This window comes from Cryptomeria japonica, chromosome 4, assembly GCF_030272615.1.
Source record: "Cryptomeria japonica chromosome 4, Sugi_1.0, whole genome shotgun sequence".
Lineage (NCBI taxonomy): Eukaryota > Viridiplantae > Streptophyta > Pinopsida > Cupressales > Cupressaceae > Cryptomeria > Cryptomeria japonica.
Genome location: NC_081408.1, coordinates 134353109 through 134379161, shown reverse-complemented (window position 1 = coordinate 134379161; position 26053 = coordinate 134353109). Strand labels below are relative to the sequence as shown.

General features: G+C 35.2%; 1 protein-coding gene across 1 annotated transcript; it reads right to left on the bottom strand.

The window, feature by feature from the left end:
* Positions 1–1667: 1667 nt before the first annotated feature.
* Positions 1668–5228, bottom strand: LOC131055883 (probable disease resistance protein At4g33300). The gene is made up of 5 exons (XM_059219623.1): positions 4995–5228; positions 3835–4244; positions 3371–3717; positions 3075–3286; positions 1668–2802 (listed from the first exon to the last, which is right to left on the bottom strand). Exons 1-5 carry the CDS (start codon positions 5197–5199, stop codon positions 1982–1984), a joined length of 1995 nt encoding a protein of 664 aa, XP_059075606.1. The 5' UTR covers positions 5200–5228; the 3' UTR covers positions 1668–1981.
* Between the last annotated feature and the right edge of the window lie 20825 nt (positions 5229–26053).

Genomic DNA, 26053 nt, shown 5'->3' with positions numbered 1-26053 from the left:
TTTTTGCTAATGTTTTTCTAAGTTCTGATTTACTACCTTAGTTTTCTATGTTTTTCATAACAATTTTTTAAAATGTTGAAAAAAATATACATATATACAATTATGTAATTTTAAAAACAAATTGACACATTTTAGTCAAAACATTAAATTATCAAACATTTTTCTAAAATAATGAAAAACAATAAATTATCAAACATTTTTCTAAATTTTGAAAAACAATAAATATATACAATTATTTAATTAAAAAATAAATCAATAAACAAATTATTTATTAATTTAATTAAAAAAGACAATATTAAACCAAAAAAAGGGTTATGTTGTGCACTTGATATAATAAAGGTCGAAAACTGAAATATGAAAGACGCTAGCTACTGCAGACAAAGCTCGGTGACGTGATGCTGACGACTAGTTCAATCCAACCCCCACCAGACAGAAAAAGACAAGTTTGATAATGACCCTTAAACTGCCACTTTCGCTATTTATAAATGTTTTAAAAAACCCTAACTGAAAAAGGGTTCGAGCGAATGGGGGGTTCGAGCGAACCCCTTAAAATAATAATATTAAAGTGGGTTCGCTTGAACCCAAAAGTCACCCACGGTTCGAGCGAACCCAAGTCCGTAATGTGTTTCGCTCGAACTCCCAGGGGTAGTTCGAGTGAACAATCCTATTTCGCTCAAACACCTAGAAAATCGAACTTCCCACTTTCGCCAAATTCCTTCGTTGGCAAAAGTGGGAACCAACTTTGTGAATTCACCCCATTCTATATATAATTCATCCTTTGATCAATGTTTTCTTCAATTTCATATTAAATAAAAGTACACATATTTATTATAATCATTATATACATTAATCCCTAAATTATATTAAAACAAAATTTAAATAATAAAAAATAAATAGAATAATAAAAAAATAATTTTTATCTAAAAAGAAAATATAAAATTATATTGAAACAAAATTTAACCAAAACAATGAAAAGAAAGTTATTGTTAATAAAAAATCTACAACACTCCCTAAAGTTTCACTTCGTTCCTTTTTGACCCACAACACACATTGCATGCTTCTTTAAAAAATATATAATCACCTCAGTGTACAAAGAAAAAATAAAGTGCTATTTCTAATGAGAGTTGAAAATTAATAATATAATTAATATAGATCAATGAATTACTTTCATGTGATGGATGCAACAAAGAAGATGCAAAGTTGGTAGTAATGGAATAGAACACAAAGTTGGTAGTAATGGAATGCAAACACAAACATTTGGAAGGCCCGATAGAAAACATTGGCAAATTTGAAACTAAATTTTACCAAAGCAACAATTGTATATAGAGAATTTTTTATAAACTATAGAAATGACATGTTGGCAATGTGAATTTCTAGTTTCTTATTTATAAATATATTTTTTTAATTGAATCAAAATCAGATTACAAAGAATTACAAAGAATGGCAATGTGAATTTCTAGTTTCCTATTTATAAATATATTTTTTTAATTGAATCAAAATCAGAATACAAAGAATAACAGCCACCAAAAATAGTTGAAAGAGAAAATATCATAATATATGATCAAAGATAGCAGCAGCGGAAAGAGTTAAACATCATAATTACAAAGACAAACAAATAACATTAAATGGAACAAGCATTGACAGCTTCCAGACATAACGAATAAAAACTCACAGCTTCACTATTGATAAATATGGGGTGGCATTTTCATTTTAAAGTGATAAGATGCAACAAAGATAACATTACTATTCAATAGATAAAATAGGAGGAATAAATGTCATCGTTCTAGAATGTTTACTGCATTGAACATAGCAAAATGATCAATCAGACCCATAAGCTAAAAATATAGGCATAGAGGTTATGATCAGAACTGAAGTGTAACCCGAATAGTGAGACCTTACACTGAAGCCGAGAGAAGGCATTTAGTCTGTAGCCCGATTTCATCCTTGATAATATTCTCATCTTTTAAACTATTCTTATAATTTAATCATCAAGCCAATCCAAACTAAAGTGAGCTTCCACAATCTCAACTCTAAGCTCCGGTATAGAAATGTTCTTGGCCCTCATCCACTGCTTTCCAATCTTCTCATCACACACAACAAGCTTCAGGCAACTGAGTTCACAAACAGTTGTGGGTAACCTTCTCAAACGAGAACATTCCCTCATATCAAACTCCCTTAATTTCTTGAGTTGCCCTATTTCCTTTGGAAGTTGTTTCAAGCGCTCACATACTGAAATGTCCAGATATTCCAACTCTTCAAGTTTTCCAATTGATACTGGAAGCTCTTTCAGGCCTGGTAATGCCGAAAGCCTTAATATTCTTAGGTGGCTCATATTTCCAAGATCATATGGTAAATTCTGAAGCAGATGACAGTTTGTAATAGACCATGACAGAGCAGAGGGCATATTGCAGATTTCAACAGGCAACTCTTCCAAATCACTACTGTGGTCTAGGTTAAAATGTTGTAGCTTGGTTGTGTCGAATGTGGATATAGTTCTAAATCCTTCACATAAGCTCAAAGATATTTTCTCTATGCTCTGTAGTTCTTCAATGCTCTGTTTTCCACCAAGGGGTGAAATCAGCCTCTCCAAGCGGATACTCTTGAGTTGAGGGAGCGAAGATAAGACTTCTAGACCTTTCACTGTTGCCTTCTTTGTACAGCAATTGAATACCATCAAAAACTTGAGTTTTTTCATGGATTTCAAAAATAGGGGAAGAATATATTCTCTTGAAGTGAAGGCTAACAACAGAGCCTCTGTCTTGGGGAAATCAATAGCATGCCAGTGATTTTCCTCCATAGGTTCTGCATATAAATCACCAATGAAATCCAGTTAGAACAATAGTTTACGTAGGCTGTTGAGTTTATGCAGTGAACAAATGATTGGAATATCAAAGCTTTGTAATAGGTTGTTGAGTTTACTTAGAGGAGTGATGTAAACTTTATAATATGAAGAAAACGATGTTTGAAGTTGAATTCTATTCTACCATTTGATATCAAAGTTGAACACCAAAAATAATGGTTTAGTATTTCAAAGAAATAGCCAAAATGATTGTGTAAGTTTTTGAATAACTCACCTGTGAGAACAGAGAGAATTTGAGTGTCCAAAGCACTATCATTAATCAACTCCCCTTCACTTAGCAAACCACACTCCATCCTTGTTATGACCAACCTCTTGCTGTGGATTGTATTGTCTTTGTGTGCCAAATATGATACCAAATCTCGCATTACATTATGTTGGGAAATGTATAACTCCGAAGCATTTTCATATGAGATTGGTTTACTTCCCCTGTTAAGTGCAAGAATATCAACTTAGTGTTGAAAAACATAATATATTAACAATAGATACAATATATAAAGGAAAGGCAATTACCTTGATTTGCTTGTAAACTTTAACAGGTTTTTGTTTGCGAGTTCTGATAATATGGCAAAAGCATTATGCTTCTCTAGCTTTCGAACATAAACCCAAATGTCCAATAGTGCATCGGCACATATTTTCCTGTCCTGTGGAAATATTGCCAAATCTAAAAAACACTCCTTGGTTACATCCTCCAAGGAGTCAATATTGGTTTGCAATGATCTAAATAACCCTTTTTTCTCATAATCTGATATGTATTCTCCTTTAGAAAGCTTGTTCTTCCAGACCTCGTGGGGTTCCCCATGCAAAGAACTTCCAATCACCTTCAGAGCAAGTGGCAGACCATCACATTTTGCTTGCACCTGCAATTCATAGAAAATTTATGAGCAGTCCTTGAAAGATAACAAATCTAAATAATGAATAATCATTTGGTTTTATATTAAACTCACAAAACAATAATTATTTAAAAAACACCATACCTCCTGCATTATATTTGCATCTGTATCACTTGAAATTGATGTCTGTCCAGTAGCCCAGAAGCAGAAAAGTGAGAGAGCATCCTTTGGGCCCAACAATGGTAGTTGAAAGAGTTGTGTAGAGGAATTTGTGGGTATTATTGACTTGTCTCTGGTAGTTATGAGAGTCTTGCATCCTGAAACTTCAAATAATAATTTTTCCAAACTGTTTATAGAGCAAACATCATCCAAAATAATTAGAATTGAATTAGATTGACTCAAAATCAACTGCTGCAGCTCCATGTGTACATTTTCCACATCCTTAAACTCTGGTCTTTTCCTTCCAGCTATCTTCTCCCAAACAGTCTCTAATATCCCTTTTAGGTCTGGGGATTGTGAGACTCTGACAAAAATCACATTGTTGTGAAAATAATCTGAAATTCATGAAAAAAACAAGTGTATTTTAGACTGAATATCTTAACACACATGAAAATATGTCCTTTAACCTCAACCATGTAGCACAGAGACCCCCATAATATATAACACAGATTAAATTTTAGGTAATGCAACAAAGTTCTCTTGGTTTTGTTTCAAGAGGTGTTTTCTATACGATGTTATTTCAAATAAATAGGGCAATTAGTTAAGTTTAAATATATGGGTTTATGTTTGATATTTAAGAGGTTGAATAATTATTCATAATTTCACATCTCCCCTGTTTTATGTTGAATTCTCCCCTGTTTCCCGTGTTTATGTTAAATTCTAGAACGAGTTATCTGCATAGCAGAAATAAAAGGAATTTCTGCATGATTTCAAAACAGTGCACATAAACAAAAGTTTGATCCAGTTTGCTGCAGAGGGGAAAATCTGTATGTCATGTCTTTTTTTTCTTTGGGTTTGTTTTTGTAGTGAGAAAATAAGGCTATGAGTAACAAACATTCCATTGGCTGCATGTGTTCAAAATGTTCCCCGGTTTTTGAATCGAGTTTTGTTTGTTTTTAAGCTTCCAATTCGAATAGGCATCTCAGCGAATACCGTAAGAACAGGGTTGGTATAACTTTTCTCTTTTTATATAAATACCTAAAATCTTGTCATGAGAAAAGAAAACCCAGGAAATTACAATGACTTTTGAAATAAATGATTAAAACATTCAGGAAAATATTAACAGAATTTACAGGGGATATCACCTTTAACTTGTATATCATTGCATAGAGCCAATGCAAGAGTAGTCTTCCCACCACCTGCCATACCATGCACACCGACGACCGACACCTGGCTGTCGAACAAATACACCTTCAAATCTTCAATACATCTCTCCAATCCCACGTAAAACTGAGTCTTTTCAGAAACATTATCTACCATTTCAGAACTGTGAATAAAATCGGAACCCATTTGTTGAAACTTCTATAATGGCTTATTGATTTTTGTTTTTCCAAAAGTATTTGATTGTACCTACGTATCTTCTTTATATAAAAAATAAGGCGGCCATATAAAACGTGGCGGTTTAATAAAATAAATATACGCCCATGTAAAAAGGTCAGTTTTTCAAAGTCGGCGTTTTTACTTGCCGGCCAAGTTGTTCCATCTACACCTCCGTGGAACCTAACTTTTTAGGCGGTTTGTTTAATTTAATGTATGGAACAGATTAATTAAAATCAAAATTTAAAAATAAATAATATTTTTTTCTTCATGATAATTATCATATTAACACATTTACTTTATATTCTTTTAAAGATTTAAAATTTAGCACTGGTGAAATTTGCATTCTTTCTTACTTTTATGTTCATTTTAAATAGAATTTTTTCAATGATTTTTAGTCGATATTAGAGATGTAGATCATAATCTTTTATAAATAATGTCCTATCTCATTATCTTTTATGATTTATTCTTATCCATTTTAGGAGAAGAATTTTGAGGGGAATCTATTGTAAAAAGAATTTCATTGTGACAAGTAATGCTAAAGAGTGGAATGGTGTATAATGAAAGTAGTAGATAAGAGAATAAATAGTGAAAGAGTATAAGGAAGGTATATTTTCTTATCTATTATTTGTCTATATGTATTTGATAAGATTAAATATTTCAAAGAAGCATTTTATTTATTTCATAAGATTTCTTAAACAAATTAGACGTTCTCTTGATTTTGATCTTAAGTATAAAGAAGGAATTCAAGATGTCCATCCAAATCCATCAAATAATTAATTTTATACTGAACAATGATATTAATGGTTTGAAAGAGCATATTTATTATACAATTCGATTTTCAAGCACACATTAAATTACATTTGCGTAGTGTAGTAAATTGTATTCATTTACAATTTCACACTCTATTTGTGCCCCCACTTTTGTATACTTTTTTCTATATCACTTTAAGTCTATTTGGGCCTTATCTTACTCTACAACTTAATTGTTAAACCCATAACTCAATTGTCATCATACATTAATTTCGAGACTAGGTCCTATGTTATGGATCTTTATACTCTGCCACCCCTTTTGCTAGTCCATTTTTTATTGGACTAGGTTACCCAACACCCTAGTCCCTCCAAAAGGGACCCAAATTTAAACATGTGGGAGTGTTAGCCTCTGTCATTTGTGATCCGATCTCGATGTTACCAATTGATTGTTGGTTGTCAACCTACATTCAAAAATATCTTGTAAACCCTATGTAAAGTAATCTTGTATTATTAACAAAATCTAAGTTATAATTACAAGTGACCTATTTAAACAAGCACTTTAGATCTAATTAATCAACATATTGAGCAACAAAATACAACAATCTACATTCAAATATGATTTCATGTTGATTATTGTAAAGCGGAAAAATCGAACCCTAGTCGTTCTCCCCTCCCCAACTCCGAGGAGAGAGAAGGGAGAGTCACTAGGGTTGATGGTTTTCACTTGGGAGACTTTACATTCAAAAGAGGGGTTGAAACCCACAAGATCCAATCCCACACAGTACAAGATTGGATGCTAAATGTGTTTCAAGGGTTGTGATAGCAAGGATACCCTCTTTTGTAAAGAATGTAGATAGAAAGATTAAGCTATGAATGCATAGAAAGTGAGAAAGATTCGCTTATAAACTGAGATAGGGATATAGGATGAAGCTGCGGACTTGGAATTAGCTGTAAAATGTCGAGACGACGGTGTCCTGCAAATTTGAGCAAAAGTTGATGGGACGATGGCGCCCGGCGTGCACACGGTCCTCCAAAAAATCCACGAAATGAAGGGGGATCTGTTCGTCTCTGCACAAGGATTCCAGATCTTCAATTTAAGCCGTGTACCTGCAACCTACACACAGAAAAGCGAGGACGATTGGGGGGTTAGGGATGAGGGGTTTGCCTTTAGGTCAAACCCCGGTTTTGGAATTAACCAAGAAATGAGAAATGCTTGTAAATGTAATGTAAAACAAGTACTAATACCTTGTTGTAAGGATGTTTGTATCCTTATATGCGAAGGTATAGATGTTGTTGTTTGTTGTATGTTGTATGTTGTAGTATGTAATGTGTTGTAAGTGATCTCCTCTTCAATGGTTGAATCCTTGTCTTGAATGCAACACTTAGCCTTGAATGGAGACTTAGAATGATCAATTGCTTGAAGGAATGCTTGAATGCTTGAATGCTTGAATGCTTGAATATTGTTTCCCACTTTTTTCCATCCTCTCCAAATGAGAGAGGAAAAGTAGTTTATATACTTGCCAATTAGGGTTACAAGACTGATTTTCTCGACTTTAGGCCGACCAGGAAATATTATTTTCCAATTTGCAAACAAAAAGGCCCGAAGTCCCATAGGAGACCGGGCCCAAAATAGGGCCAGGGACCAGGGCGCTGGGCGCCATGGTCTTGGGGGACCAGGGCACTGGGCGCCCTAGTCCTGAAGGACCAGGGCGCTGGGCGCTCTGGTCCCACCTCCCGGGACAGCAGGGTGCAAAGGAGGTTCAGGCCAGGGTGCAAGAAAATGCAGTTTTCAGTGTCATAATCAGGTTTCGGGGTCTCCATTCAGGTTTAGTGTTGCGTCGCCATCGTGAAGACCCAAATGCAGTCGAAATTGCAAGTGTCGCAATTTTAGGACGCTACATTTAGCCCCCACTTTAGCGGGAGTATAAGCGTACGCCAATACTTCCGGTAAAGTACAAGGAATCAACATTGAAAGACTTTCACCACGTCAAGGAGGCAAGATACACCAAGCCCCCAGTGGACTAAGGATCTTACGACTTCGATTGACAAAGTAAAAGGGAAGATCACGAGGGAGAACCATGACTGTCAGTAGTAAGGTTCCCTCACTATGAGTCATGCAAGAAAGATATCAAAAATTTTCAAGGCAAAGCTAAATTTGTCAAGAAATTTTCAAGTATCTTGAAAAGATATGAACGGGATGTATGCCCCCCTACGTTAAAGCGATCGTACACGACTCACCGGGGGTGATTGCTTTAAGGTAGTGATACATATAAGAATGAGAAGGGAAAGGAGCATGTTATCACAAGGATTTAGCCCCCAAGTGTGAGATAAGCCCAAGGATAATAGACACAAAACACAAAGCACAAGGTGACTTCGCTTTCCTCGGGGTCAGTATGCTGTATGATGATTTATGTATATCATATGTATGTATGCATAATTGTTCTTCATTCCCCAATCAAGGAAAGTCACCTAGAAGAAGGGAACACATGTGTCTTTTGAGTCAACATGAGAGAGACCAAGAGATCTCAATGCTTTGCATCGTCCTCAAGTAGACAACACTAAGGACAACAAATAGAAGAATGAGAATAACATATAGAAGAAGTAACAAAAGAGAGGAGGAGAGAATTTGCTATGCTAATGAACTAGTCTAGCACGTCATCTACCCCCCGATCTTGCTGATCAGTATTTCGAGAAGGTAGGAAACACGCTAGAGGAGGAACATCCAACACAGCAGATGGAGCTATCACAAGATCCAAACAAGGGCTGTGTTCATATCCCAAGCCGCGGTGTTCTTGTCTAGGAGCTAGGATAAGTGCTTTAGAAAATTCATTAGATAAATGGTTATCAATATCAACAAGTTCATATTCACTATCAGAATGAACAGGAGAAGTAGCATTTTCATCATGAATAACATTTTCATCTATATCATCATCAAGATTTATAAAAATAGGATCTTTAACTCGCACAGGATCAATACCATCATGCATCTTATGTTTAGGAGATTTCGGCTCAATCGTCGGCTGAGGAGAAAATGGAATAATGCTTGTTGAAGGTGTTTTTGGGGATTGCAAAGTTTGAGAGGGAGCTGCCTGAGCTCTAAGACGACGCTTTCGTCGGCGTTCACGTGCAGAACGATTTCATCTAGTCTTAGTAGGAAGTTGCGAAGATTGAGGAGGAGGAATGTTCTCATCCTTATCACTTGGGTGTTTAGGTTGTGGTCTCTTAGGTTGAACAATAGCAGAAGAGGAAGGTCTCTTCTCTCTATAAAAGGAAGGAGGAGGAACTGCTCCATACAAAGGAGGAATATTATTTGGTTTAGGAAGGAGACCAAGCCCATCATGACGAGGAGGTATAGGTCTACTTTTAGGAAGTTTATTCGGCATTGGCATAGTCACATCCATAGGGATGGGTTGGGAATCTTCTTGAGGAAAGCCATTAGTTTTATCTTTCAAAGGAAGAACTTCCTTCTCAAGAATGATAGGAATGTCAAGTTTGGGTGTTCTAGGTTCACTTAGAGATAGGATCATATCTTTTTTCCACTTTTGATAAGATTTGAAAAGATGATCACTTCGCAGAGGAAGGGATTGAAATTGTTTAGGCCAAAAGTAATCAATAGGAACACTAGAGGTTCTTTCAGCTGGTTTAAAGAGACTATGATTGATAGTAACAACTTCACCATTATGGGGAAATTTCAAACACTTATGAATAGGAGAAGCAATAGCTTTCATGGAAGATAGCCAAGGATAACCTAGCTTCACACGAAATTGTTCGGATGATGGAATAATAGCAAAGTCCACATCAAGGGATTTGTTATGGACGTCAATAGGTAATGTAATAGAACCAATTGCAAGAGAAGAAAATGCATCAAATAGTTTCACAACCACATTTGTTTCATCATAGATCACTTGATTCAATTGTAAAGTAAAAAGAAATTCTTCAGTAATGATATTAACCATGCACGAAGGATCAATAAGCACTCCACGGCAAGGTGTATTCTTGACTTTTGCAACTATATATAAAGGACCATCAGGTGCCCTGATAGTTTCACTGGAATCAAATGTGATGGAAGGTTCTTTAGGGATTTTCTGCTGCTCCACAAAGTTAATCACATTAGGAGTCATAGACACAAGATCATCAGGTGAGACAGAGGCATCAGTAGTATCAATCGCATTAGAGGTATGAGAAGGCAATGGATCAGTGAAAATCTGAAGATTTTGGTTAGGAGGAGCTACAGATGTGTTGCCTTTATCATTCACTTCAGAAACAGAGATAGTATTGTTATCAATCAAATCTTGAATTTTCCCCTTTAAAGTAAAACATTTTTCAGTATCATGCCCAGGTTGACGATGAAATTGACAAAAAGATTTGTTATCAAAATAAGGTGAATTAATCTTTGCAGGATCAATTTGCCTTATAGGAGGAAGTGTAAGCACATTTTGTTCCAATAACTTATTCATAATACTATGCAATGATTCATTCAAAGGAGTAAACTTTCTTTCTTTCTTGAAAAACTTAGAAATAGGAGGCGCACCTGATGCTGCATTCACATTGTTGTTGATGATGTTTTCATTGAATTTAATGGACTCTCTGTTCGGTTTAAACTTCCCAAATGGTTGTTGACTACTATCACCCTTATCACTCGGAGCCATAGGATGTGATTGTTCCATTTGACTCACAGTCAGTTGATAATTGTGAAGAGTTGCGCACAACTGTTGGAAAGAAGTAAACTCAGAAAACAAGAGTTTTTCTCTAATGTCTTTTTGTAAATTAGAAATAAAGATTCTTTGAATATCATTGTCAGGCACTGGAAAAGAAATTTGAGCATACAAATGCTTATATCTACCAATGAAATCAGTCACTTTTTCTTTAACACCTTGTTTACAATGCATTAAATCAATCAAAGTAACTTTAGGACTTATATTGTTTTGAAATTGTTGAATGAAAGCATTTGCAAGTTGTTCGAAAGAAGTAATAGAATAGGAAGGCAACGAGCAATACCATTGTAGGGCTTTGTCTCTTAATGTTCTAGTAAACAATTTTGCAAGCAACCTTTGGTCATAAGCAAAATCAGTACATATTGTTTGAAAGGTCTTAACATGTGTTAGAGGATCACCCTTACCATTATAAAGTTCCAAATGTGGGATTTCAACATGTTTAGGGGGAATAGCTCGAACAATATCAAGAGAAAGTGGGCTCGCAACATCAAATGTGGGCACACTAAACTTAGATTGATTCATAGAGGCAATTTGTTGCTGTAAAGAAGAGACAGTTTGTGCAAGATTGTTAATGGTCGCTTCAGTCGAAGAGTTCATATTAGACGTGTTAGATTGCGATGGAGGTGTTATGTTATTGAAAGAAGGTAGAGAGTAAAGTGGTGGGACACTATGATAGTTAGTCATAGGAGATGATTGGACAGGAGGAACACTACAAGGAGGAATGGAATGGTTAAATGAATTGCCCCCTTGCGTCATGTTCATTTGTGGAGATGTAATAGGAACACTCATTGAAGGAATGAATGAAGAAGTTGGATTGAATGAAGGAAGAGGGTTAATTGAAGAAGAAGGATTGCCCCCATGATTAGTGATCATAGGAGGAATGTCTTGTATTGAAGTAGTCATTATGTTTGATGTAAAAGTAGGTATACTAGCAATAAGAGTCGTCAAAGGAATAGAATGATTGTCTTGAGTAGGAGGTTGTGTATAACCTAAGGTTTCGGCACAACTTTTCATAGGCATCACATTTGAATCCACAATGTGTGCAATACCATGCAAAATATCGATTCCATTCTTATCACTTTGAAGCATACGTTTTAGACCCTCAATTAAAGGAAGAGCTTGACTATCAGGGTATTCTTGAGACATCCATTGTCGAAAATCATCAAATTGGTTATCCAATTTTGAAAGTTGTTCTACAGAAACCTCATGGAGAGCTTCTTCATCATTAGGAGGATTAGAGGAATTACCCATGTCCTCGTTAAAAAGACCATTCAAATTAGGTTCCATCTCCTCAGTAATTAAACCTTGGAAAGACTTAATTCTAAGGCTTCGTCTAACGGGAATAGTGTAAGTAGGGCTTATTGTTGTAAAACTCATGCACTAAAGAAAGAGAGAAGATTTTGAATTTTAGAGGTAGCAAATTTCAATAGAACCAGCCAATCTTCTAGATTTAAGCTGTTAAATACAATCAGGACAATCTCCCGAAATTTCGGAAAAAATGTCCGGGACCGTGGCGCTCGGAGTGCACACGGTCCTCGCAACTTTTTTCGAAATTTGCAGGGATGAAAGTTATGATGATTTTACAGCTAACCTGAAAAAATTGAGTGATTTTACGATCTGTAGATAGGCCAAATTAAAGTTGCAATCTCAAAATTGAACCCTACCAAGATTGTCAAAAAATGCAAAATTTGAATTTTGAAAAAGAGAGGGAAACTGAAATTTTGAATTTTATGATTTTAGAGGGAATACCAAAAGCAATGCAAGTTTTGAAATTTGAAAGTTGACTCAATTTCACGCAAAATTCAATTTTGAAAGCGGAAATCAAAGTTGTTGTAATTAAGCACTTAATTTCAAAAGTCACAAATTGCAAAAATTTAGATAAATCACTGAAATTTCGAATGAATGATAACACACTTTTCAGATTTAGGACTGTAAGAAACACAATTTTGACACAAATTTCAATTTCAACAATTTTTGAATGATTAGGAGCCTCAATCCAAGCAATCACTAGACCAACTTTGACTGTAATTTTGAAGGTGTTAAAATTGATAAAATCAACCAAAATTCTGGATTTTAGCAGAAAAATACAGTAAGATCTCGCTCCTGAAATTTCGGAAAAAATGTCGGGGACGATGGCGCTCGGAGTGCACACGGTCCTCGCAACTTTTTTCCAAATTTTCAGGGATGAAAGATATTATGATTTTATTGCGGAATCCAAAGTTACAGCTGATTTGGAGATGTTTTGATCAGTGAAATTGTCAGACAAAGGTTGAATCAAGAGGGTTTCAAAAATTAGGGTTTTGACACTTAACCACTTAATTTTCAAAATTGAAGCACAAATATGAATTGATAATTTGTAATAGAAAGGCAGATCTGAAACAAGCATTAACAATTAAACATTTCACAAGTTTAATTACTTAAAAAGAAAATTTAGGGTTTTTATGCAATTAACCTCTAAAATTTTGCAAAAGATCAAACATGGAAATGTAATCAAGGAATCCAATTTTTAGATCTAACTATGAATAATCAGAAAGGATGTTCACGTCGGGTTCACCAAAATGTAAAGCGGAAAAATCGAACCCTAGTCGTTCTCCCCTCCCCAACTCCGAGGAGAGAGAAGGGAGAGTCACTAGGGTTGATGGTTTTCACTTGGGAGACTTTACATTCAAAAGAGGGGTTGAAACCCACAAGATCCAATCCCACACAGTGCAAGATTGGATGCTAAATGTGTTTCAAGGGTTGTGATAGCAAGGATACCCTCTTTTGTAAAGAATGTAGATAGAAAGATTAAGCTATGAATGCATAGAAAGTGAGAAAGATTCGCTTATAAACTGAGATAGGGATATAGGATGAAGCTGCGGACCTGGAATTAGCTGTAAAATGTCGAGACGGCGCTGTCCTGCAAATTTGAGCAAAAGTTGACGGGACGATGGCGCCCGGTGTGCACACGGTCCTCCGAAAAATCCGCGAAACGAAGGGGGATCTGTTTGTCTCTGCACAAGGATTCCAGATCTTCAATTTCAGCCGTGTACCTGCAACCTACACATAGAAAAGCGAGGATGATTGGGGGGTTAGGGATGAGGGGTTTGCCTTTAGGTCAAACCCCAGTTTTGGAATTAACCAAGAAATGAGAAATGCTTGTAAATGTAATGTAAAACAAGTACTAATACCTTGTTGTAAGGATGTTTGTATCCTTATATGCGAAGGTATAGATGTTGTTGTTTGTTGTATGTTGTATGTTGTAGCATGTAATGTGTTGTAAGTGGTCTCCTCTTCAATGGTTGAATCCTTGTCTTGAATGCAACACTTAGCCTTGAATGGAGACTTAGAATGATCAATTGCTTGAAGGAATGCTTGAATGCTTGAATGCTTGAATGCTTGAATATTGTTTCCCACTTTTTTCCATCCTCTCCAAATGAGAGAGGAAAAGTAGTTTATATACTTGCCAATTAGGGTTACAAGACTGATTTTCCCGACCTTAGGCCGACTAGGAAATATTATTTTCCAATTTGCAAACAAAAAGGCCCGAAGTCCCATAGGAGACCGGGCCCAAAATAGGGCCAGGGACCAGGGCGCTGGGCGCCATGGTCCTGGGGGACCAGGGCGCTGGGCACCCTAGTCCTGAAGGACCAGGGCGCTGGGCGCTCTGGTCCCACCTCCCGGGACAGCAGGGTGCAAAGGAGGTTCAGGCCAGGGTGCAAGAAAATGCAGTTTTCAGTGTCATAATCAGGTTTCGGGGTCTCCATTCAGGTTTAGTGTTGCGTCGCCATCGTGAAGACCCAAATGCAGTTGAAATTGCAAGTGTCGCAATTTTAGGACGCTACAATTATGTTTTATTATCATGTTATTACTTAACACTTGCAAGACTTGTCTAAAGAACACTGTGTCACCAACATTATCATTTTTGAAGTATAACCATTTCAATTGAACATTTCAATAATGTATGACCGAAATGTTTCCAAACCACTATTAAAATCTCTAAAACTAAATCTCATATCATAAAATTATTGAAAAAACAATGTGAATTTATATAACATATACATATTATACTTAAAATTAAATCATAACTTAAAGTTAAGAAAAGCAAGTGAACAAAGACAACTTATTATATTTGAAAGTGAAAGAGGTAGTAAAAACCACCACTATAAAATCATACATATGTTAACTTAAAAAGATCAACAAATATACATTGAAGCACATCAACATTGACTATTAAAGACAAAAGCTATAATAGCGACTCTCCTAAATGAAATTCTTTTGAGATCACGTACTATTTTGAATATTACAATCAAGAAACTCAACAACGTGTAAAACAGATAAAGAGTCCAATATTGGAATTGGAACTTACAATTCTCATAAAAAAAAAGTCTAATAATGAATCTAACTAGAGAAATGGAACTAGAATGCATCCATATAAGTTACAAAAATACCCAAAGATCTTGCAAGTCAACTGAGAATGTATCGTGGAGTTTTATGTTGATATTACAATTACAAGTTCAAATAGAATGTGATTATGATCAGATTTCAAAGTTTGAAACGCAGGATATGGAATAATCAGATACACTAAGCTTATATTTTTAGATCTAAAAATGTTAAATATTCAGAATTGACTGATATTTTTTAGGCTTAATATGTTGCCTAATGTATGTTGTCACACTAAGAATCTATTTCTAGACTTAAAAATGTTAAACACTCAGAATTGAATAACATTCTTTAGACTTAATGTATTGCTTAATGTATGTGATTTAAGACTGATCATACAAAATAGATTTATTAAAATAAAAAAGTTTTAGAAACTTCCAAGCAAATTCGATTGGTTGTAAAGCAAGCTTCCACGCCTTTACCAGCATCCTTCTCTGCCTGCGCTGCCTTGCTATAGATCCGTGTCAAAACATTATACAAGGCGGAGTTTAAATCAGATTGGAAATGATGCGGTAGAAAGTATACAAAACGTGTAAGCATAAGACAAGGGAGCGAGCTGTTAAGTTAGTATCTAAATTAATATAACTTTTCAGATGAACCACCAGAATAAATTTAATCTTAGAACATGCTGTTTAAAACAAAATACGCCAAGCTGGAAGCTTTAACGCAGGTTATAAACATAAAATATGTTTGCCGGATGTTGTAGTTGCAAATCCCTGGGCGAGCATACGTAGATAATATGCAAGCACAGATAAAATATGTGAAAAATGGTGCAGGTCTGAACAGGTCTGAACAAAAAGACTACTATTAAGACTACTATTAAGACTTCGCACATAGTTCCATTTACTTTGCTTCATTTCAACTCTCTATTAGATATTTGGATAGGAGAATGTGTTTCAAATCAGACGGTTTAAATTATACATTAACTTTTGATTTTAGGTTTAAAAGTGTTAAACATTTAGAATTGATTGATATTCTCTAAGCTCAATATGTTGCTTAGTGTGTGGTTTAAGGCTGACTGACTCAAACTAGACAATGACAATTAACTAGGTATATGTAGACAAATCCAAGACTCTTAAAATACAACAAATTAATTTCATTTTGAGTTAGTTGCAATCATTAATTTTTAGACTATACAAAATTCCAATTCAATGTGAGGATGAACTTAGACCCTAGATATGTTGCAAGGAACCACATGCACTTGGATAAAGCTTGGTAGGAATATTTAATATCTACAAGAGACCTATTTAACAAAATGCTTGATCATACTTTCTTATGATCACTTGGTTCTTACCCCTCTTAAAATATCGAGATTGAGTAAGCATGCAATGATCACTACAAAAGTTAGTCTATTATAGACATTCATGATCAAGACTCATTGGATCTTAACAAAAAATTATTTTGTCTCTAACTTTGTTTCTTTAGGTCACATTCAAAAAAAGAAGAAATATGAGACATTGATTTATTGAATCATATGATTTAAATTACTAAAAAAAGAAATTACTAAAAATAAATTTTCCATTGGGATTAGAGACATTCTTAGACCTATGAAGCTAGTTGGAGTCAATGTCTAGCACCTAAAATCCCACATAACACCAAACGTCTGCAAAACACACACACACACACACACACACACACACACACACAATCACATAGTAAACACATTGGTGGAAAGAGAATCGCAACATCACACCCTGCTTACAATGAGTGGTATGCAATCATCCCTTCCATGTACACAATATAAATACATCATAAGACACAACATCAATAATCACATCATAGCCAATATATCATGAAGAAAGTTAGCACATAACATGATAACATCATAGGTAAACATAAACCACTGAATATGCATACATGTCCAAACATAAATCTCAACATCAATATAGTCCATATTATATCATCATCCACATATAACATAATGTATCATATATCAACATGTAATAATTATCATCTACTAGTATCATCAAAACATAAACAAAATCATAACATCTACAAAGAGTATCATAAATGTATCTAAAAAAGTCCTTGAATGTCTATCAGTGCATCAAAATAAAAGTATATCAAGGAGGGACAACACATTGATTCTAAAAGAGTTCAAGCATCCTAATGATGAGTTTTCAACACATTGAACAATAAACTAAATCACTCTACATTCAAGTATGATTTCATATTTTTCATGTTTTGTTATCATAGTATTACGTTAATGTTTGATGTACATGTCTAAGAGCATCAAATCACCACCTTTTATGTGAAACTCTTTGAGAGGGTTTCATACCTAAGGTATAATCATTTCAATTTGGAATTTTTAATAATGTTTAGTCTCTATCCTTCCTAGGATAGGCTCTCTTTTGTATCATTCATAGCTATTTGGAGGTGGGAACACCAACATGATCTTTGAATTAGGCAAGAACCTATAAAACACAACAATTCTTTCCCATTTTTTGTGTGTAAGTTGAGATCCAATAATAAAAAGTGTTACAAGAGCACTAAGTAGACTAAAATAAACAATCCCAATTTTTGAAAAAGACAAAACCCTTAAACTAGGGCATCCATGACATGTGTTCAATAATTTTTGGCTTGATTTTTAGGAGAGAAACCTATAGGACCTCCTAACTACATTTCTACACTTTTTGGCTTGATTTTTGGGAGACATACCTATAGGAATTTCTAACTATATTTTTATTCCATTTTGTTGGTTTAGATATGCTTGAAAACTAGGGTACGAAGCATACAAGTCTAGCACTTTTAGGCCCAATTTATAGATCTAGGTTACTTTTTGTATCCTCTTTCTAGATCTACCCCTACTTCATTGGTTTTTTTCCTATAATTTATTGTTATTATTAAAAGTAATTATTCTCCTATCATTAAACCTAGATCTTGAACACACATTTCACAATCTTAAATCCATTGCAAGAAAGGAACATAAATCCAATTGTTTAGCTCATGTATTAGGACTATAGTTGAACCTATTTGTGTTTCAATGTTATGTAATAGAGATTTGATATCTTAATTTGCATCCATAAGTTTAGGATCTCATTTCCATACATATCAATAGAATAATTTTTTTTTGAATCATCTTCATGATAAGAATAGATGACCAAGAGGGTTTTGAGTTGGAGATATGATCCTTTTGGGTCTCATAATTTTTTTTCTTAATATTAAAGTGAATAAAAATGAAAATGGTATATTAATTTCTCAAATTAAATATGTAAATAATTTTTAAAAAATGTTCAATACATGATAAATTATAAATCATCAATAACACCAATTGTGATAGGATTGAATTTAATCAAGTATGATGAGGAATCCAAAATTGATAAAAAAATGTATAAAAGACTTCATGATAGTTTCATTTACATAATAAACATAAGAATGGGTATAATGTATGTAGTAAGTTAGTCATGGATGTGAGAGATCCAATGTTGATCCAACATTATACAAAAATAACATAATGACAGTGTCATTTGTCTAATAGCCACATGAATATAATTTTAAGATATGTGAGTGGAGCAAAAAATTATAAAATTTAGTATACATAGTCAAATAATTTTCACTTTGTAGGAGACGAAAATAGTGACCTAAGTATTTAAAATTTATGATAAGAGAAATAATCCAAATATGTCTTTCATTTTGAAATGAATATCCAAGAAAAATACCATATTCTTACTTCCATTGACTAAATAAAATTATGTAACAATTCCATGCACATCATGCCAAAAATTTTGATAAGAATAACATTAAAATATTTAAGGTATAAACAAAAGAAGAAATGACAAAGATTTATCGTCACAACAATTCAATGATAACACTATCCAACAATATTGTATTTCATAACAAAAGTAATCATATTGACACTAAATATCATTCAATTAGAGAATTGATCAATAATGAAAATATTTATTTATATTGTTTTAGGTTTGAGGACAAATATGAGGATATCTTCACTATGACAATTAAAAAAGATTTTTTTGTGTTTTAAAGAGCAAATTTGGGTATTCTATATGGAAATAGTTCTTATTAAATGAGATGTTAGATTTTTTCATCCCAACTGCCACCACCTTATTCATTAAAAGTACTTTAGTTTATAATTTGACATTGCATTTAATAGGTTTTTAAATTTTCCCCCTTTTTTTAATTGCTATTTTCCCTCATTCTTTCTATAGGGGTTAGGGTCCTTTGGTACATGGACTTCCTCTTAATATGCATGAGCTTAGTTTTTTCTTAGTTTTTGTTTAAGTAGTCATGTATAGATCTATTATTGGAAACTATTTTTTGTCTATATAAATATAAAGGTAGCTACTCAATGAAGTATTTTCTATTATATTGTTTTTTCTCACTCTTTTCTTCTTTAGTGTTTTACAAGATATATAGCATTAAATATCTTCTTTTATGTTATACTTTTTTAGGTTTATAATATTAAAATGGGAAAGAGAGATAGCTCTTATCAAATTAATGTAATTATATTATTTAAATCTCAATATAGATGTAAGTTGTAGCTTTTTTTTTGGTCATTCCTTCTCTTTCGCTATTTTTCCCTTCATTAGGAGGTTTCAAATTGGAATGGAGTTAATCATTTTTAAAAATATTAACAAATGGATTTGATTCATTTTATTGATAGTTTCAAGATGGTAGATGATTTGATATTCTCTTAGGATAATATTCTTGAAAATTTTTAACTTTTTGTGGGGATGGAAAATGTATTAACTATTTGAAATGATTTTTGTTCCATCATGAGTTCTGATCATTGTTGTGCATTGTATGTGAGGTGGTGGGAAGATTACTGTTGCATTGGTTATATACAAGATCTCCAACTTGAACCTTAATTCCCTCTAAATTCACATTATTTATAAAAACAATTTTTATTTTAGACTAAGTACCTTGTCATAGAGAAATAGGTTGAATAAAAATTGAACAAGAGGGCTATTATAGAGATATATATTTGATTTGAGAAAATTAATGCTAGAGTAGTCTTTAGCCCACCCCTATGCATTGTAACCTAATAGCTGACACCTTGCTTTAAGAAAATAGTTATTGGTTCTTATAAAAATGATAATACTAATATAAATGGGTGTAACAAAGACAAGTATAAAAATGTAAACTATTGAACTAGATTGTCAATATCAATTATTAGATTTTAATAAGTAGATTATAACAACATAGAAATAGAGCATAACATCAAATTTCTACCTCAAAATACTATTGTATGCAGGAAAAGCGGTTCAATGAAACTTGAATTGTGAAAATATTCAAAGACTTTCCCACACACCCATGGGACTCTTGGTGCAAATTATGGAGCTTTGAGGAATAGCTCAACTTCCCAAGGAGTGTTCCATGGTTCTCTATCTCACAAGGTCCCTCAAGCCAATGCCTTTGCTCTCAGATCATTGAGAAAAGTGACTTAGGGATGGCAAATGCAAGAATGAGGGATGCTTTAGATCAAATTTAGCATGAATGCATCCTATTTATGCATGATTCCAACAAATAAACCAAACTAGATGATAAGATGACAAGGTAAGTAAAAATACTATCCTAACATGATATACTAGTTATATGATTTAATCTAAGATGATATAAATACTCTAAAATGTTTATTAGATTTATTTCTATTACAAAGAGAGGCTAAATGCTTGCTAAAATTGAGTATAAGTATGATGCTAAAGACTTGGATGATAAAAATGGAGGGACGAGGGCTCTATTTATAGAAGAAAAAGGGCAATAGATGGTCAAGATTGAAGGATCTTATCAAGAGTCAGGATTGAAAGTTATCAATCCATGTTTTCAATTCTCACCAATGAAATGGTGATACTTGTCAACATAAGATTGCTTGAGAGGGGATGTAAGAAGCATTAAATGCTTGAGAAGACCTCATGGTTACCTTAGGAGGTAAGGTTTAAGGTTAGGTTAGGGTTATCCATTGGATAAAGCTTTTACCCAAGGGGTAAAATCTTGTGCAAGGGTTAAGGAGATAACCATGGTCAAAGCAATGAATGCTTGATGAGACCCTTGGGTTAGATGAGGGTTGAGTTAGGCAAAAAGTCTCTAACCATGCCACAAAGGGTTAGTTAACCATTAATGCTTTGAAATAATTTGGGGACAACTTTGTACGAGTCCTTCCAAATTTGGGGGTATTCAACAAGTTAGCTTGTTGAAGGCATAAAGGCTTTAATGCCTTTAGAAGACTTTCCTCCAAATTTGAGAAGTAGCCTTCTCAAATTTAGGGAAATGGGATAATTGAAGAATTTAGACTAATTGATTAGGTTTAGATGGTTTCTAGAAGAATCTAGAAAGAGGGTTAGGAGGCAAGTGGGAGATGTAGGAAAATGCAAGTGGGTGAGGGATAACAGGATTTAATTAAAATAAATTATTTTTATTTTAATTTAGTTGCAAGTGGGGGATTAAATAAATTAGATTTATTTAATTGGGGTGAACTATTTAATTAAATGTAAATTTAATTAAAAGTAGAGAGAAGGGATTTAATTAAATAAAATGATTTATTCAATTAAATGATATAAAGGGGTTTAAGTGAATTTAAATAAATAAATTGAATAATTTATTTAATTAAATAGAAGAATGTGGATGATTTAATTAAATTAGATTTAACTAAATAGAGGAATGAGAATAAAATGAACATTAAATATTCATTTAAGAATATGGTCATTTTTATACATCTACATTTTGCCCCTCTTTGAAGTGACGTGTGTGCACATGTTGATTCAAAGAAAAATGATGCGTCGTTAAAATTTGATCATGATTAGTGTGATGTCGTGTATCGAGATGTTCATGTTGTGCCCCAGATTTGATAAATAATGCCCAAGATTTGATAAATGATGTTGATAATGCTCCCTCAGGAGATGAATCAAAAATTTGTAAATTTGATTTGATTTTGATAAATTTTATTGCATTTATAATTTTATCTATGTTGAATGCGTTAATTTGATTCATCTCCCGATAATGATATTTGTTAGGGTTAGAAGTGAGACCACGAACAATTTACATGTTCCACCACATAACCCTAATTTCTGTTTACCCTATAAAAAGGTAAAAAGTGATTTCTTTTGTATCATTTGTGCTTGTTGACTTTGGAGAAAGTGACATTTGGAGAGAAAGTCAAGATGTCGGTTTCCAATGCTTCTCTTCAATTTGAGCGTGTTCGGAGGTATCGGAGGCCCACCACGTATGGACCACCGGTAAGTCATCAATTTTTGCCCCTTTTTGCTTTTTGTTTTGTCATTTTTGGGCATGTTTTTCAATTTTTGTCGCGGAATTTAACGGGTTAGCGCGTAGGGTCTGCACCCTAGTGCATACAATAAGAAGGGTAGCGCATCTAGTGTTAGAAACTAGGTAGCATCCGAGTTGGGTTGGGTAGCGCGACAAGGGGTTAGGATAGCACATTGAGGATATTTAGCGCAACGGGTTAGTAGGCTAGCGCGCAGGGGGAAAGGGTAGCGCATAGGAAAGACCTAGCGCATAGGGTCAACAGGGGGTCACATGGGTAGGTTAGGCTAGCGTGTAGATGTAACCTAGCACATCGGGTCAGGGGTACAACGTAGAGGTAGACTAGTATAGTGCATAGGGTGATTTAGGTGGCGCAACGCTAGATCAGGGGAGTGCATAGTTGTAGTTTAGCGCATAGGGTTAATGCAGTAGCACATAGAGTATTTTGGAAAGTGCATAGTGAGCAGCCTAGCGCATGGATAAAAGTTTTTGGCGTGTGGGCAAAAAATGTTGATGAAAATAGGATTTTGTGAGGGAGTTCGAGATGAATGAAAATAGGTGGGGGTAAGGAGGCGTGTGCCAATTTTTTCGGGATGGGTGTCATAGTCAGTCTGCGTCCCTGCTGTTGTTGTTTTAATAAATTGTCCGATATGAGTTTTGATATGGTGTTTTGATATGTATTGTTGATAGATAACTTGATTTGATTTTCAATGTTTCAAGTTGATGTTGATCTGATGTTGATGTGGATTTTGATATGAACTTGATTTGATATTCAGTGTTTCAAGTTAATATAAATGTGAAACTTGAGTTGTGTTTCAAGTTGATATGGATGTGAAACTTGAGTTGTTTTTCAAGTTGATATGGATGTGAAAATTGAGTTGTTTTTCAAGTTGATATGGATCTAATAGATAACTTGATTTGATTTGCATTGTTTCAAGTTGAAAGGATATGATGTTGATATGGATTGATATGATGTGGAACTTGATTGTTTCAAGTTGATATGAATTTGATGATTTGATATGGATTTTGATATGATGGTGGAACTGATATTAGACATGTTTTGCTTGTGACAGGAGCGGCTTGGGGTTGTGCAGTCGCGAGAGAGATTTCTGAGACCGTGGTCTTTGATACCATGACTGACATAGGCAAATAGGGACATTATTGAGAGATATGGACTATCCTCCTTGTTAGAGATGTCCTGGTATATCATTAATCGGGGTTTGTTGACAACTTTGGTTGAGAGATGGCATAGTGACACCAACACCTTTCATTTGGCGACAGGTGAGATTACAGTGACACCTGGGGATTGCTACCGGATTTTGCGGATTCCTATGGTAGGTGCACTTTTTCCATATGAGCAGATTGAGAAGGGTGGTACAGAGGCTCTTCGACGGATATTACAGGATGATATGATTTGTGGATATGAGATCCCTTGGCAGGAGTTCATTGATTTGGATTATGCTCCTCTACCATCAGTGCTGGGAGGATTTATAGGTGGCTTTTTATGTCCTGACCATAGGTCAAAGGGACTGACAGTGGGATGGGGATTGGTTTTGGAGGACATGGTGAGACAAGGTCACCGATTTGCATGGGGGTCTGCGATGTTGGCCCACTTATACAGGGACTTGCATCAGGTGGTCTACTTGGGATATAGCAGTCTCTCAGCTGGGGTTATGCTACTAAAAGTATGGGAATGGGAGCATATTCCTGCAGTGAGGCCACTTGCAGATAGAGACAAGCCTATTGGGTGCGCTAATGCCTATGGATACAGAGGGATAGTTGTCCAATGTAAGCTGAGCAAACTAGAGAATTGGAGGTGAGTGTTTGATGATATTGACACGGTCATCTGGAGATCGTATATGGATTGTGAGGTGTGGGCAGAGGATAGGATGGAGATGCCTTATGTCTACATGTCCTGATATTTGATAGGACAGATGCCCTTTGTTATTGAGAGATTCCTACATAGCCGGGTTCATCGACAGTATGTTCGACAACAGGGGATACCACAGGGAGCATGCTTGTATGCTCGACAGAGGTAGGATGTGCCAGAGTGGGGACCCACTATTGATAGCGTTGTGGCAGTTGAGGAGTTTATGCACCTAGCTGGCTAGATCTGGGACTATGCCTACGAGATAGTGGATGCAGGCATGACATAGGAGTTCTTGGCACTCTTTGCGGCTCATGTTGTAGCCAAGATATCAGATCCAGCAAAGATGATTCCCGCTTTTGATGATGATGAGGATGAGCAGCCCGAGAGGTTAGGGAGACAGGGAGAGGAGTTGGAGGAGGGAGGTGGGGATGGTGGAGGTGATGATGGTGGAGATGGTGGAGGAGGTTGCCGAGGTTGGCATGGGGATAGAGGGAGAGGAGATCAGGGGAGGAGAGGAGATAGAGGTGGGGTTGGTGGAGATAGAGGGATACAGGTGGAGAGAGTAGTGTGGCGGGTTGTGGAGGATAGAGGGAGGGGAGGGTTGGAGATTGGAGTTGGTGGTGGTGGTGGGGAGTGAGTAGGAGAAGTGATAGTAGTAGTGGGAGGTACAGATGATTTTAGACGGTCGACCTAGAGGAGGAGGTCAGATGTATTACCCCCACCAACGTCGAGGATAGGGAGAGGGACAGGGGGTACCACTACATAGGCATCCCTCCAGATTTGGATTCCTACTCATCGAGAGGATGCTCAGATCAGATCCTTACAGTTGTTAGTGTAGCATCTGCAGACACAGTTGTTGGAAAATCAACGTCAAATTACAGAGCTGACCACAGAGCAAGATACAGTTTTAGAGCGCTTGGGTAGATCGGAGGCACGAGAAAATAGCTTGGAGAGGGCGGCGGCTGGTGGCTCAATGAGAGACACCTTGAGGGAGATACAGTATACAGCCAAGGAGGCTGAGTACTATCGACGACACTATGAGGATTTGGTTCCTAGGGAGCGCAGAGTCCCTAGTTTTACAACGATGAGATCTAGTTGATCCAGGCAGACTGGTGCGACGACAGAGAGCAGAGACGTGACTGGGCCTACTCATCAGGATCCACTTGGACATCTAGATGCGGGGACATCTACTATGAGACCGTCACCCTCAGGAGATAGTCATACCTTAGAGATGTTGTCTCCATTGTATTTTGATCATTTTGTTGTATTTGGGATAGACATGAGATATCGTTTGTACACTTGATCATTTTTGAGATATATATATGTCACCATTTTCTTTGATCCTCATGTGATTTTTTATGGATGATTCTTTCTATACATGATTTTAATGATTCTATGATGATGATGCAATGCTTAGATAGATGCATGTGATTTATGTGATTTGATATTTGATGGATAATGATGCGATAGTGTATGATGTGTTGTGAGATGTATCTTGAAAATGAGATGTATGATATTGATAATGATGTGAGATGCAACTGTTTATAAAATAATATGCAACTAATTGTAAAATGATATGCAACTAATTGTAAAATGATATGCAACTAATTGTAAAATGATATGCAACTAATTGATCATCCTCATTCTTTCGTGTTGTCATTCCTGTATAGTCACATGTTTTTGCTTTCTTTGTGATTATCATCATTGAGCATTGATTTGTTGGGAATATATTGAAAATTTATACAAGCATAATGGTATAATTGAACCATAATGACATGACAAAATTTTGCATGATTTTTGATTTTGCAAGATGGCACAAGCATCGAGGTATAATTGAACCAAGAGGACCT

Excerpts from the sequence above, each read along its gene's own strand:
- LOC131055883 (XM_059219623.1), bottom strand. The coding sequence starts at position 5,199 with ATGGGTTCCGATTTTATTCACAGTTCTGAAATGGTAGATAATGTTTCT. Across the intron at positions 3,718-3,834 it reads ATGCAAATATAATGCAGGAG|GTGCAAGCAAAATGTGATGG; the intron begins GTATGGTGTTTT and ends TATGAATTGCAG. Across the intron at positions 2,803-3,074 it reads AATTCTCTCTGTTCTCACAG|AACCTATGGAGGAAAATCAC; the intron begins GTGAGTTATTCA and ends ATTTATATGCAG.